The sequence below is a fragment of the Muscardinus avellanarius genome (assembly GCF_963383645.1).
Source record: "Muscardinus avellanarius genome assembly, chromosome: 12".
Lineage (NCBI taxonomy): Eukaryota > Metazoa > Chordata > Mammalia > Rodentia > Gliridae > Muscardinus > Muscardinus avellanarius.
In genome coordinates this window covers 9,283,183-9,298,440 of record NC_137798.1, presented here as the reverse complement: position 1 = coordinate 9,298,440, position 15,258 = coordinate 9,283,183, and the positions used below count along the sequence as shown (strand labels likewise).

At 41.1% G+C, this 15,258-nt stretch overlaps 1 protein-coding gene across 3 annotated transcripts in view; it reads left to right on the top strand.

Annotated features, from left to right (window-relative positions):
• SLC12A1 (solute carrier family 12 member 1) overlaps positions 1-15,258 on the top strand; it is a gene marked incomplete at both ends in the record, with an annotated part of 95,653 nt that overhangs the window by 48,001 nt on the left and 32,394 nt on the right. For all 3 annotated transcript variants that reach the window (XM_080707560.1, XM_080707559.1, XM_080707561.1), the window contains 3 exons: positions 1,230-1,329; positions 1,991-2,102; positions 14,826-14,966. In XM_080707560.1, coding sequence (XP_080563686.1) covers positions 1,230-1,329; positions 1,991-2,102; positions 14,826-14,966 — 353 coding nt within the window. The remainder of the gene's footprint in view (positions 1-1,229; positions 1,330-1,990; positions 2,103-14,825; positions 14,967-15,258) is intronic.

Sequence of the window (15,258 nt, the reverse complement as noted above, 5' to 3'; positions counted from 1 at the left end):
GCTGAGGCTGATCTCAAACTTGTGATCCTCCTGTCTCAGTCTCCCAAGTACTGGGATTACAGGCATGCACCATCATGCCTGTAGCTCAGAGGTAGAATGCCCCTGGATTCAATTCCCAGCACCACAACAAAAAAAAAATCCTTTTGCATTATGTATTTTGCAAATATTTTCTCCAGATCTGAGGCTTCTACTTTTATTTTGTTCATAGTTTGTTTCAAACAACAACATTACTAATTGTTATTAAGTCTTAGAAATATAAAGTGTATTATTATAAATTATAGATAATTTCCTTCTTCATTTATAGTTTGGCATTTTGCATCTGATCTAAAATATGTTTCCTAGTCCAAGGTCAAGAACTTCTACATGTTTGAATACTTTGTTAATTATATTTAAGGTCCATTATCTACTTGCAGTTGACTTTTGTATATGGTATGAGGCATAGTTCAAGGTTCATTTTTGTACACATAAATGTCCAATTTAGTAACAAGAGGCTTTTATTCCCATAAAAATAAATGGTCTAAGGTATGATTAGTGTCTGGTGCACAGTCAATATTTGTTCAATATTAATATTTTTCATCCCCAAATCATTTTCTTAACTCTCCAGAAGAGTGGAGGAGAATAGCTTCTGCCTGCCACCTGGGGCAGATCTGTATACTCCTATCATGCACTGCTCATAAAACTTAAATGATCGATTTAATATTTAAATTTGCAAGCAAACAAAAAGGCAGGGGGTGTTATTGCTGACCTTTCTTGTTATAAAACGTTTCTGAAAGGTCAAACTAAATTGCTTGCTAAAGAACCTTGACCATTCCCCAAAACACCTAAACATAAGAACTTCTGAGCTTATTCAGTCTTACTATGCAAAATATAAGGATGACTGCACCTAGCTGTGTATGCAGAAACCCTCTTTTACTTTCAACTTAAGAATCTGTGACACCCCCCTTGCTCTTAATTCAGGGCGGACCATTTCCTCAAACCTTTCTGCCTGCAACGTGCCTGTAGTACAGTCTCTCTCCCCTACCTGGCAAGATTGCTGAATCTGATCCTTAGCTGGAAAGAAGTCTCACTTTTAAGGATCTGCATCATTCTTGCAGAAGGACACCGTGCTCCCTCTAGGAAATATTTTCCCTGTTTTGGGCACTCACTGCTGCTTGCATAGCCAAAGAGAATTACAGAAAGAACCGGCTTGTGTTACCTCTCTGTGTGCCCATTTTCTCCTTGGTCCACAGATGTGAACTGGGGCTCCTCCACCCAAGCTCTTTCCTATGTGAGCGCCTTAGACAATGCTCTGGAGTTAACCACAGTGGAAGACCACGTGAAAAATTTCAGGTAAGGTTGGCTTCTCGGGCCTCCTGGTATTCCACATTGAAAGTCGCTTTTCCTTCATGGGAGACTAGAGTAGTTACAAGTAGTTAAATGACCAAGCAGAGTGCTGCACTGACATGACGGCATTTCCTGTAGGGGAGCCCTTCCACCTTCAGTGAGCTAAGCCATAGCCCCTTGTAGCGCCAAGGACCGCCTTCTGTGCAAGGAGGTAGCGAGGTATCCCAAATGACATGGTAGCAGAGAGACGTCCTCAAATCTTCACGCATCTAACCCCGAGTGCTACCTCCGTTCAGCTCCAGGCTTGGGAGAAGCAGCCCTTTTGACTCTTCATTAGTTATTTCTGATTTTGAGTGGCAGCCCTACAGGTCAGAAGGCAAATAGCATGAAGAATGGTAGAAGAGGGACAGGCTGTGTTGAGATTTGGGGGAGGGTCGTGTCCAGAGGAGACAAGACAGGGAGACCCAGGCTCTCTTCTCCCTACTTTACACCTTTGCCATGACTAAACTCTGAGTACAAAGATGGTAAGATGGACCGGCAGTGTGAGCCAAGAATTCTGGTGGAAACCCAAGAAATAATCGATGGAGGTTGTCCCATTCGGTCAAGCCTATCCAGTCGGGTGCCTCTTGTCCAGCCAGTTCTTACATCTTATATTCTTGATTCCCAGGCCCCAGTGCATTGTTTTAACAGGGGGACCCATGACAAGACCTGCCCTCTTGGACATCACTCACGCCTTTACCAAGAACAGCGGCCTTTGCATCTGCTGTGAAGTATTTGTGGTAAGAGTCATGGAAGCCAAGTTCTTTCTCCTCCCCGCTAGGAGAGAAAAATAGCGAAATGGTTTGGACAAGAGCTCTCTTCCTTGATTCACAGGGCAAGGACTAGCAAGAGCGTACAATCCTGAATTTAAATGGGCAGGTGAAATGTATTTCTGATTTCAGAGGAGACCAACTAAAAGTGATAAATACTTCCAAGTGATAGCCTCTGAGTCAAGAAAAACAGGACGGGCTCAGAAATCAAATGAAGGCATTTGGGGTGATAACTGTCTACAGAAATCCAAAGGAATGGAATGAGCTCAGGAGAGCACTAATTATACAGATTAACTGATGAGCACAGAGCCAGACATAAGGGCTGTCTAAGACAACACATAGAATTTAGATTAAATACTTGATAAGCCCAATGGCGCACAGGTATTCAGGGAAGTAGACCAAGTTCTCTACCCCGTAGATAAAGTTTCATGGCTGAATGGGTTTCCCTTTCTTGAGTTTTTAGGAGTGGTAGACTCATAAAAACTTACTGATAGTGTTCCTAGGTGGTATTCAAAGTATGTGTCAGTTTTGTTGTTATGGTGGCAGTGGTATTAGGGACTGAGCCCGGAGACATTCCACCTCTCAGCTACACTCCCAGCCCTATTTTCTTTATTTTTTTTAAATTTTGAAATAGGTCCTCCCTAAAAATAGGGCTGAAGTTCTTGCTAGATTGCCAAGGCTGGTTTCAAACCTACAATCCTCCTCCTAAGTATTTGGCTTAAGGCATGTGCCACCATGCCCGCCCAGCATGTGCTAAAATTTTAACTATAACTATTGACTAATTTATCAAGTATGGAGAAAGCATTAAAAATGCAATAAAAAGGCAAGTTCTAGCCGGGCGTTGTGGCACACGCTTGTATTCCCAGCCCTGGGGAGGCTGAAACAGGAGGATCGTGGTTCAGGGCCAGCCTCCGCTACTTAGTGAGGCCCTCTGAAATTCAGTGAGACCCTGTTTCAGAATAAAAAGAATCAAAAAGAGGGCTAGGGGAGTCGCTCGGAGGTAGGATGCTCCTGGGTTCCATCCCCAGTACTACAATAAATAAATAAATAAATAAATAAATAAATAAGCAAGCAAGCTTAAATCCTCCAAACTAGCCTACCTCTGTATTACCATCACAATCTCAGTCTCTCTCTCTTTCTCTCACACACAACTGTACACACACCCTGCTCAAAACCCTCACCTCTCATTGTATCTTTCTAGTACTTAGGTTACTTACCCATTCTTCAAAGAATTTTCCTACCGTTTTTCTTATTTGATCCACAAAACTGTTTAATAAGACAGAAAAGAACAGAAGCTCTGTTCTCAATGTACTGGTTGGGGAAAAGTGAGATTCAGGGATATTAAATGATTGCCCTGGTTCACATGAGCAGAGAGTGGTAGTCGGGCTGTCAAACAGGGCCACCTGCATGGAGCAAGAAAGCTCAGCACCCTTGCCTCCTTGCGAGCACCATTAGAGTCAGGCACTGCTACCTCAGTGTCTAGCGTCTGCCAAAGAATAGGCCATCGGGAGACCGTGCGAGCCTGGGGCCACCCAGCCCTGGGAAGGTGCAGGGCGCTAACTCACCAGGTCATCGTAAGCAGCACTTAAACATCGTTCAATACTTGGCAATATTCTAAATGTTGGATGGAAAAAGTCAGTCAGAGTCTCTTCCCTCCCAGTGCTTATATGGCAGTAACTCAAACAATATAACTAAATGCAATTATCCCATAGTGGGTGGAGAGAATCCTTCTTGAACACATCAGATGGACGGGTTAAGTAATGGCTAACCGTGGCTCCAGAGGATTTTTCAAAAGTTTATCAAGACCTCTTCTCTCATATGATCAGCTTTGGTGCCCTGGATTAGTGGATTTCATTTTGGCCAATATAATATAGGAGCCGGTTTTGATGAAATAAGCAGTTTGGGGGTGTTTTTTCTTCTCCAGCAATTTAGAGAAAATTTAGTTTAGCAGGCAATAAAATATCTTCAGGACCGGCGAAATGAACTGGGAGTATAAACAGTCATATATTGGCGAGGGAGAAATGGTTTTCTGTAGAGAAAAAAGATATTGCTTTTAATTAACCCTTTGCTGCTTTTACTGGTATAAAGGAGTATAGTGCCGGAACATCATTTCACGCGAAGGAAGTACCCAAGTCTGTTACTTGGTTGTTTGACGTGTATTTTCGGTGACAATGTTCATTACTGGGCTGGTTTCTCTAGGTAGGGCCAGAGTCTTTCTCCCAGGCAGTGAGGTCCTCTTGGGGACAAAAAGTAATTACTTTATCAATTAAAAACCTTCCAGTTAGTTCCTTCCCATGAGCCCTTGGGGTTACAGATGCTTTCAACATTTTCAGACCGACCGCAGGTTCAGTTTTCAATCATCCTCGCAAAGAAACAGATATGGATATGAGGAGAGTCGGCACACCATTACATTTATTTTTCCTTAGAAGTACAATGGTTGAGCTGGATATGGTGGTGCACACTTGTAATCCCAGCACTCGGGAGGCTGAGACAAGAGGATCACGGTTCAGGGGCGGCCTCAGCTACTTAGTGAGGCCCTCTGAAACTCAGTGAGACCCTGTTTCAAAATAAAGAATAAAAAAATAGGGCTGGGGATGTTGCTCAGAGGTAGAATGCCCCTGGGTTCCATCCCCAGTGCCTCAAAAAACAAAACAAAACAAAGAAGTTCAATGGTTCGTGGTTAGACCAACCTTGTGGAAAGTACTGTTAAGTGGTGATGATGAGAAGCGAATCGTAATTACGTTTTTTAGCTCTGGGAAGCTACAGCATCTGGGCTTTTGTGACTCACAGGCAACTTCTGAATCGCTCTTTTGCCACCTATGAGCTGACGGTCCCTCGGGCACATCATTTGGTCTTCCTGTGACTCAATTTTCTCAGTTAGAAAATGAAAATAATAAAAGTATCACCTGCATGATAGTGTTACTATGAGAATGATAGGAGAGAAGCTTTCAAGGACTCAGTTTGGTACTCGCCAAAGAGCACATGCTCAATTAATTTTAGTTATTATTGGCACTGCTACTGTCATTACCATTATTTTATCTAGTTGCATTTTCATTCCAGAAATATATGGTCTCCACAAAAACTGAAAAAAACTCTCAGGAAGAAAAGCAGTTTATTTTCTTCCTCCCTCCCTCCCTCCCTCCCTCCCTCCCTCCCTTCCTTCCTTCCTTCCTTCCTTCCTTCCTTCCTTCCTTCCTTTTTCTCTGTAGTACTAGAGATTGAATCCAAGGGCATTCTACGATTGAGCTACACCCCTAGCCACCACGCCTGGCTTCTTACCTTTTTTTATTCAGACTTAAAGTTCAGATGAGGAACTTTTCTTTTTTTTTTAACTCTCCAATATAGCAAGTTTAATAATTCAACCAAATGCAACCATTTCTATGAGGTAACAAAAAAAATAATTAAAGAGTATAACTTTAGTCCCCTGCTTTTCCCATGTGCCATGTGCTTTTAAAATATCCAGAAAGCCTAGATGTTTCCAACAAATACTTATTTCTCACTCTACATACTGTAGCAATGAATAAAGCACACACACACACACACACACACATACTTTACAAAGACTATCATTTGAAAGTGTCTTCTAAATAGAAACATTTCGGCCCTAGAACCCTTCCCCTTCCCATCTTATCAATAACCCCAAGGATCAGATGTGCCCATCTGCAATGCTTAGGACTTGAATAATTTCACTTCCTAAGTGGTTTTTTGGGGGGCGTACAACATGGTGGAGACCTACATAAACACATCACCCAATCGGCCCTTACCCAGTTCCCGCCCCATACCCTCCCCCTCCCTCCTTCTCATGTTTGGCTTAGTGATTGGCACTGATATGTTTCTTAAAGTACATTCATGTGTACTAGAGAATTTCCCTCTTCCTCCCTCCCATCACCCCCGTTAGGTCACCTTATTTGTTCATCTATAGTGTCTCCTCCTTCGTGTAGAGTTCCTCCTATGACCCATTTTCTCCCTAGCTTCTGCATATTAGGAAGAACATCTGATTTCTTTTTTGTGACTGACTAATCTCACTTAGCATAATGTCCTCCATTTCCATCCATTTCCCTGTAAATGATGTAATTATGTTCTTCTTTATGGCTGAGTAAAATTCCATTGTGTACATATCCCATAGTTTTGTAATTCACTCATCTGTTGATGGACATCTTGGCTGGTTCCATAGTTTGGCAATTGTGAATGTGCAGCTATGAACATAGATACGCAAGTTCGTTCCCATTCTTCTGAGGACCCTTCATACTGTTTTCCAATGTGGTTGTACTAATTTGCAATCCCACCAACAATGTATTAACAATGTATTAGAGTTCCCACTTCTCTACATCCTTGCCAGCATTTGTTGTTGTTTGTGTTTTGAATAATTGCCGTTCTAGTTGGAGTTAAGTGAAGTCTCAGGGTAGTTTTGATTTGCATCTCTCTGATTGCTAATAATGTTGAGCATTTTTTCTTGCATTTATTGGCCATTTGAATTTCTTCCTTTGTGAAGTGTCTATTTAGCTCTCTTGCCCATTTTTTATCGAGTTATTTGTTTTCTTAGTGCTGAGTTCCTTGAGTTCTCTGTATATTCTAGGTATTAGAAGTATATTCTAATATCCAGATATTCTAGATATTAGGAGTAGGTGACAAGAATCTTCTCCCATTCTGACGGCTCTTGTTTGAGGTTCTTAATAGTTTCCTCTGCTGTATAGAAGCTCTACAGTTTCATGCAATCCCACATATTGATTTTCCTTTCAGTTTCTTGTGCCTTTGGGGTCTTGTTGAGAAAGTTTTTATCTGTGCCTGTGTTGCAGTGTTGGACCTATGCCCTCTTCAAGGAGCCTCAAGGTTTCTGTTCTAATTTTTCAAGTCTTTAATCCATCTTTAATTGACTCTGTGCAGGATGAGAAAGTGAGGTTTATTCTATTTTTCTACATATGTTTAACCAGTTTTGCCAACATCATTTGTTGAATAGGCTTTTTTCCAGTGTATACTTTTGGCTCCTTTGTCAAAAATAAATTGACTGTAATTGTGCAGGTTTGTTTCTGAGTCCTCTATTCTGCTCCATTGGTCTATGTATTTGTTTTTGTGCCAGTATCATGCTGTTTTTATTACTATGGCTTTGTAGTATAGTTTAAGGTCAGGTATTGTTATTCCTCCTACATGGTTTTTGTTGCTGAGAACTACTTCGGCTATTCTGGTTTTTTTGTTGTTCCAAATGAATTTAAGAACACATTTTTCTATTTCTGTGAGGAATGATATTGGTAATTTAATGGATATTACATTGAATCTGTAGATTCCTTTTGAAAGTTTGACCATTTTGATGATATTTATTCTGCCTATCCATGAACATGGAAGATCTTTCCATCTTCTAAGGTCTTCTTTGATTTATTTTTTCAATGTTTTATAATTTTCTTTGTAGAGATCTTTTATCTCCTTGGTTAAGTTTATTCCTAAGCATTTTTTGTGTGGGGGATATTCTGAGCAGAAATATTTTCTGGATTTCTTTTTCAGTGGATTTATGGTTGGTATACAGAAAGCCTTCTGATTTTTTTTAGATTGATTTTGTATCCAGACACTTTGCTGAATTTGGTTTTAAGTTTAGACTTTCCTCTGGATTTTCAAGACAAACTTGATGATCCTTTCTAAGAGATCTAGCTTGGAAATGTTTAAAGTATTGTCTGTTCTTCCCTTTTGAGCCTCCATATAAAAATCAGCAACATATTCCTATCTCACGAGGTTTATATTCACTGTGTAAGAAATGTTGTTCTTTTATGCCTCACTCCTGTTACCATGGGGAGCAGAATTCATCTTCTAGTTCCTCTCGTGCTTCCTGGCAGAGCCAAGACCATCAGCTCAGCAAAAGGCAAGTACTAAATCAACAGTTGCAAGTCAGAGCCTCCTCCAAGTCTCCTCTCTGCACCATGACATAAATAACTACCGTCTCTCTTTGCCAATTGGTGTCCTCACTTATGCCGTTCGTGATAGATGGAGAAATAGTAAAAACCAAAAAAGCCAGGCATAATGGCACATGCCTGTAATCCCAGTATTTGGGGAGGCTGAGACGGGATTGCAGGTTTGAGACCAGCATCAGTAACTCTCAGCAACCTAGGCAAGACCCAGTTTCAAAGGCAAACTAAAAATAAAAACAGGTCTGGGGATATAGCTCAAAGGTAGAACACCCCTACAAAAAAAGCTATATTTGCATAAAATATAGTTTGCATTATATACCCTTAATTTTCTGGTGCACAATGCTTAGTCCTAAAAGTCTTGTAGTGTCAGCTCCCTCTTAGGTCTGCCATGTGAGAAGACTGATACCAGAGACCTCTGCAGTCCCCCAGTCATATATCTCTTAGTTTTGCACTGAAAGACAAGCTTTCTTTTGAAATTAAAACAAGTAAAAAGCAGGTGATTTTAAAGGTTGACAATGGATTTATTGCAAAAGGCTTTCGTGTGTATAATGGCATTTTTGTAAGGACATTGTGTTGTGTTGCTGGTGACAACAAAGACTTTTTTTTCAGATTGCTTTCATTTTTATTTCAAAATGTTAAGAAAAATAATAGGTTGAGTTGTGTAACATTTACGTTTTTGCAGCTCAAAACTGTTGAATACGAGCAATTTTTTTAGGTTCTACAATATAAAACACTGAGATCTATATCAGGCCTGTCTAATTAACAATTGCTAACACTTTTATTCTTACTCCTTTCCTGCACTTTTTATTTTATTGGCAGTACTGTGGATGCAACCCAGGGCCATTCTACCTCCGAGCTACACCCCCAGCCCTATTTTTTATTCTTTATTTTTGCAACAGGGTCTCACTGGGTTGTAAATGGTCTCACTAAATAGCTGAGGCTGTCCGCGAACCACAATCCTCTCATCTCAGCCTCTCAAATGCTGGTGTTACGCATGTGCCACCATGCCTGGCTTCCCTGCACTTTTTATTTTATTTTATTTTATTTTATTTTATTTTATTTTGTGGGTCTGGGGATGGAACCCAGGAGCATTCGACCTCTGAGCTATATCCCCTGCCCTATTTTTTATTTTGGAACAGGGCCCTACTAAATTGTGGAGGGCCCTGTTCACTAAGTAGCTGAGGCTGCCCGTGAACCATGATCCTCAGATCTCAGCCTCCCAAATGCTGGGATTACACATGCACCACCACACCCAGCCTTCCCTGAACTTTTCATATAAAATGCACCAGTATCCCCCTAATATCCCCCTTATGGCAGCTCCAGCCTCTGGGTCCTCTCTCTTTGATAACAATACTGTCCAAGTTTTATGGACATTTTTCTCTTCATTTCTCACATGTGTGCCAAAATCAAATTTATTTTTATTCATATTTTTCTAGTTTTTAATATTACTTTAAATATTGTCACCAGATGTGGTGGCGCACGCTTGTAATCTCAACGTTCGGGAGGCAGAGACCAGAGGATCACGGCCTTAGCTACTTAGTGAGACCTTTCGCAACTCAGTGAGATCCTGTTTCAGAAAAAAAAAAAAAAAAAGACTAAAATTAGGGCTGGGGTATAGCTCAGAGGTATAATGCCCCTGGTTTCCATTCCTGGTACCACAAATAAAATAAAATAAAATAAAATAAAATAAACTTTGATTGTCCACTCTTCCTATTGTAAAGGAGAGAGATTTTTATCAACTTGCTCAAGTAGATTCTCTCTTCAGAATATTTTATCTTTACCATTACCCCCCCCCCTTTTTATCCTGAAAGTTATAAAATTCCAGCCACTTGGTGCAACCTCTATAATCCCAGTACCTGGGAGGCGAAGACAGGAAGATTGTGGGTTTGAGGATAGTCCTAGCAACCTAGCAAGGCCTTATTCCAAACAAAAATTAAAAGGGCTAAGGTGGTGGTAGGTCAGAAGTTGAATGGCTCTGAGTTTAATCCCCATTACCAAATACATATATGCATACATGTGTGTGTGTGTGTGTGTGTGTATATATATAATACATGTACATATATGTGTATATATATACATGTACATATATATACATGATACATGTACATATATATATATACACACACACATATATGAGTACATGTGTATACACACACATATGGGTACATATATACATATATTTTGTTTGTTTGTTTGTTTTGGTGGTACTGGGGGTGGAACCCGGGACTTTCTACCTCTGGCCTATACTACCAAACCTATTTTATACTTTATTTGGAAACAGGGTCTCACTAAGTTGCTGAGAGCCTCACTAAGTAGCTGAGGCTGGCTTCAAACCTGCGCGATCCTCCTGTCTCAGCCTCCCAAGCGCGGGGATGACAAGCGTGTGCTGCCACCACACCTGACTCAACACATATAAATGTGTATGCATATATATACACATATATATGTATATATTTTATACATACATTTTAATAAAACCTAAAGGTCTCTTTGAGAGGGTCTCAAGAAAACTCAGTCAAGACAAGCACCTCCTAACTCTATGGCATAATTCAAGTCCTGATAATCCAGGGGAAATGAAAATCCTTGATTGGTTGCTTCTTATTGTTAATCTTGTCTTCATCACAACCTTCACCCACCAAGAAGAAAATACACTCTTTCTGCATGCATCATCTGTTCTTCTTTGGCCAGTGAGGGTCAGTCGTGATGTAAAGAACAAAATGAGCCGATCGGATGCAGGAAGGAGGGAAATGCTCTTTGAAAGGGCACTGGGTGCGTGTCGAGATGAAAGATGGACCGAATCAGAAAGGGAAAAAATTTTCCAAAGACACAGTGAAAACAGAGACAGACGAATAAGACTCTCCACGTTTTACAAATAAAAGTTGGAGAGAATGTTGCACTTGGCCCGAGCGCCCCCATTTGATCCTAGTAACTGCAAACTCTTCTTCACACTTTATTTGTTTAAAGCAGTGTCTCATCAGCTTCTTTTCCAGACTAAATAATTGGAAGTGCTTTCCCCCTTTTCCAAATCATTGTCCAAGTTCTCATATAGACAAGGCTTTCAAAGTTCCTTTGTTCAAATCCTGAATTAATTTATGTACTCGTGTTTATGGATGCCGACTGGAGCTAATCTCTATAATACATTAATTGGGTGGTAAAATCCATTTTTGTGATGATGACATATTTGATTGATGAATAATGACATTCCGGCCTGTCTCTCCTCTTTGTTGGTTTGTTTGATTCTTGCTGCAATTGCACTGTAGACTCGCTTCACATTAATAAGTGCATTATAAGAACATTATAATCGCTTTTAGCAAAAAGTGATTCTGCGTGAAATATTTTTATGACTTCTCAGTATGGCAAATTTAGTCATTAAAATAAATCTCTCTGTCACAATTAATGTTTAATCTAGATTTTTGTAATGCTAATAGACATACGTTAGGCTGTATTTATTTAAATAAATGCCATTTCCCCCAGGGGTTCAGAGTCATTTTGGTACAACTCGATATATCGATGGTTCAGTGTCTTTTTCAGCTGCTGGTTATTCTTCTCTCTGACAGCACTCGTTTCCATTGAACTATCTTCAGTAAAATATTCCTTCTTTCCTTTGTAGTAGGTAAAGATTAGGATGTCCAAGAAAGGTCTGGTGGTTCAAAATGCATCGACAATCTGGAGGCCTGAGCCAAATTTGATCCATAGCACCAATCTTTGTTTAGTCTAGGTCTTCTGGTTCAAAAGCTATCCTCCCTATTCTTCCGTCCTTTCAGTCTTCTTTGAACATGTTTGTCTTCTCACTTTAATGTAAGTAATTCAAATTGTTTTGGAAAATTGGCAGATTCTAGAAAACACCCTGGAAAATAACTATGAGTATAAAGAATTTGACCCAATTTAAACAGAACATTAAAACCAAAGGGGCCTCGGAGTTCACCCAGAACTCTGAAATAGAGATATTGTAATATTTCTATTATCTTATAATAGAAAGACAATCTGTACCACATTTGCAAATTATCATTTTGTAATGATGAAGTGTAACAGTAAAATGAAAGTAATTTTTAGTTATTTTACTGAACCCAGTACATCCAAAATATTATTTCAATATGCAATCAACTTAGAACTATTGAGATATTGTGCCCTTTTTATGCAATAAGATTTGAAAATCTAGTATGTATTTTAGCCAGGCATAGTGGTGCACACTTGCAATCCCAGCATTCGGGAGGCTGAGACAGGAGGATCACGGTTCGCAGCCAAATACTTAGTGAGGCCTTTTGCAACTCAGTGAGACCCTGTTTCAAAATAAAGAATAAAAAATAGGGTTGGGGGTGTCGCTCAGGGGTAGAATGCCCCTAGGTTCCACCCCCAGTTCCACCAAAACAACAAAAAAAAAGAAAGAAAATTTAGTATGTATTTTATACTTCTACCATATCTCCATGGAGACCGGCCACATTTTCAAATGCTCAGCAGCAAGATGTGGAGAAGGGCTAGCATCCTGGCTGGGGATGACTGAGGCAGTTGCCTTATTTTTGTAAAAGCAGAACAGACATCGAGTGAAGACAAATGGCACAGCTACAAGCTTGTCGATGCCCGAATCAGATTTAAGTCCAACACCCTGACTCCCAGAGCAGTGCCCCTTCGGCTCCCTTATGGAACAAACACAGTGGCAGAGTTACCACTAAGTCTCACAGTGAGACTGTAAACACTCATCTGAGTAAGAAAAATCATCTTTAAAGGAAGACCTACAGCTTTCCAGACACAGTTCTAGGTATTTGTTTATTGCTACTTAAAGTGACAGTGCAGGAAAGAGATCTTATCCCCATTTTCAGATAAGATTTCAAAGCTGGGAGATAAACAGCCACCTCCTTAGATTTTAGACCAGTTCTGTCTGACCACAAAATGCACATGTCCAGGCTTCTTCATGTGTTCCCATTGAAGATGCTCTTAGACTGACACTCCAAGTGTGAACTGAGGACCAGCAGCATCCACCTCGACTGAGACCTCATCAGAAATTCAGAATTGCAAGCCCCATCATTGACCTACAGTCTGCGTTTAACCCAAGATCTCAAGTGAGCCAGGTGTGATGGTGCATGCTTGTAATCTAAGTACTCGAGAGGCTGAGACAAGAGGATAACAGGTTTGAGGACAGCTTCAGCAAAATAGTGAGACTTAGCAAACAACAAAGACTAGAAAGGGCTGGAGGTGTAGCTTGGAGGTAGAATGCCCTGAATTCAATTTCTGGTACGAAAGAGAGGGAGAGAAAGGAGAGAGAGGGAGAGGGAGAGGGAGAGGGAGAGAAGAAGAAGAAGAAGAAGAAGAAGAAGAAGAAGAAGAAGAAGAAGAAGAAGAAGAAGAAGAAGAAGCAGCAGCGGAGGAGAAGGAGGAGGAGGAGGGGGAGAGGAGGAGGAGGAGGAGGAGGAGAGGACGACGACGACAACAAGGAGGATGAGGATGAAGAGGGGAGAAAGAGAGAGAGAGAGAAAAGATCACAAGTGATTCTTATGAAATCAAAGACATCTGAACAAAAGACAGGTCTCTCTATGAATTTAAATGATTTCCTGGGAAATTAGATTTGTTCCCTGTCAGGCACATAATAAATAATCAGAAATACCATTTGAATTGAACTGAAACATAAAAAGAAAAGAGCTAGCTTGAGCCTTTAAGGCAAGAGAACCAAATATAGAATTTTTAGTTAAAACTCAGTCTCTAGAACTAAACCTTGAAATTACAAAATGCCTGTTCTACTCAGGTATGACGGCCCTTGTCTGTAATCCCAGGAATTGGGCTGAGACAGGAGGATCGCAGGTTCAAAGCCAGCCTCAGCAAATTAGCAAGCCCCTAAGTAACCAAAGGAGATCTGTTTCAAAACAAAAATACCAAGAGCCAAAGGACTGGGGGTCAAAAGATTCAATCCTCAGTATCACAATAAAATAAAATAAGAATCAGCTATTTGGCGAGGCCCTTCACAACTCAGTGAGATCCTGTTTCAAAAATAAAGAGACTAAAAAATAGAGCTGGGGGTAGCTTGGAGGTACAATGCCCCTGGGTTCCATCCCTTAGTACTGCAAAATAAATAAACAATAAATAAAATAAAATATAAAATAAGAAGGTGCCTGTTCTGCCCCCACAGAGTCAGCTTCCTTTGTTCTTAAACTTTTCCACTCTTTTCATCTCGTGAATCTCTCAATCTTTGTTCCCACTACGTTTGGCCATTGACTGAGAAAGAAATGTGGATTTCTTCGAGTGGAAGTGTGTCTCCCTTCCACGGGGAAAGGTGGCAGGAGGGTATTCTTACCACACACACACAAAGCGATGCCTCAACCTAATAGAATCGTCAAGATGTGTGGTGTTGGGCAGGGTTTGCAGCTCACCGTGTTCTGACTCCCCAGGCCTCTGTCCATTTCTCCAAACTGGGCTCTAGCCGAGGTCTCTTTGGTGTTCAGAACAGTGGCTCACGGTTGCTCCAAAGGTCAATTGTGAGCTTATCTGGGGCCTCTTCACTCGCATTTCCACTGTTCTCCTCATGTGCCTGATTCCCCAGGCCTTTCTTTCCTTGCATTCTGCATCGGCTGTTTATCAAACAGGTGTTAATAATCCTGCACACGGGAGGTGGAGAACAAGCAAGGTCGTCAGTACAGGACCTGTCCGAAAGGTCAGATCCGTGTGGACTCTGTTTAGAGAGATGTATTTGCCCTCTCTCCCCGCTCTTAACGCAGCAGGGCACTGCTGGCTCCTTTTGTCCTTTAGAAAACAACAGCGGTGTGATGTATAACAGCGGGGCCGCTAACCAATATTTCATCGTGTCGTACAGGGGCCACGCAAGTTGTGTGTGAAGGAGATGAACAGTGGCATGGCTAAAAAACAGGCCTGGCTGATAAAGAACAAAATCAAGGCTTTCTACGCCGCGGTGGCTGCAGACTGCTTCAGGGACGGTGTCCGAAGCCTCCTTCAGGTAAGGCCAGCTCGCCGAGGAACTGAGAACAGAGGCAGAAGACAATTAGCCCTCTACGTTAACGAGGCTACTAGAGCAAATGGCTGCAGTCAAGCGGCCCCGGCATCCGAGATCAGTGCAGATGGCTGAGGAAGTCATTTCCAATTCCCGGGGAAAGATAGACCTAGGACGAAAGCAGAGAGGTCCTATTACAGTGAACTATGAATGATACACTGGGATCCGGGGAAATGAGGCTGCCTTTGGCCACCGGCATACATTCTGTTCCCATCCTTATTGAAATGCAAATTTGTTC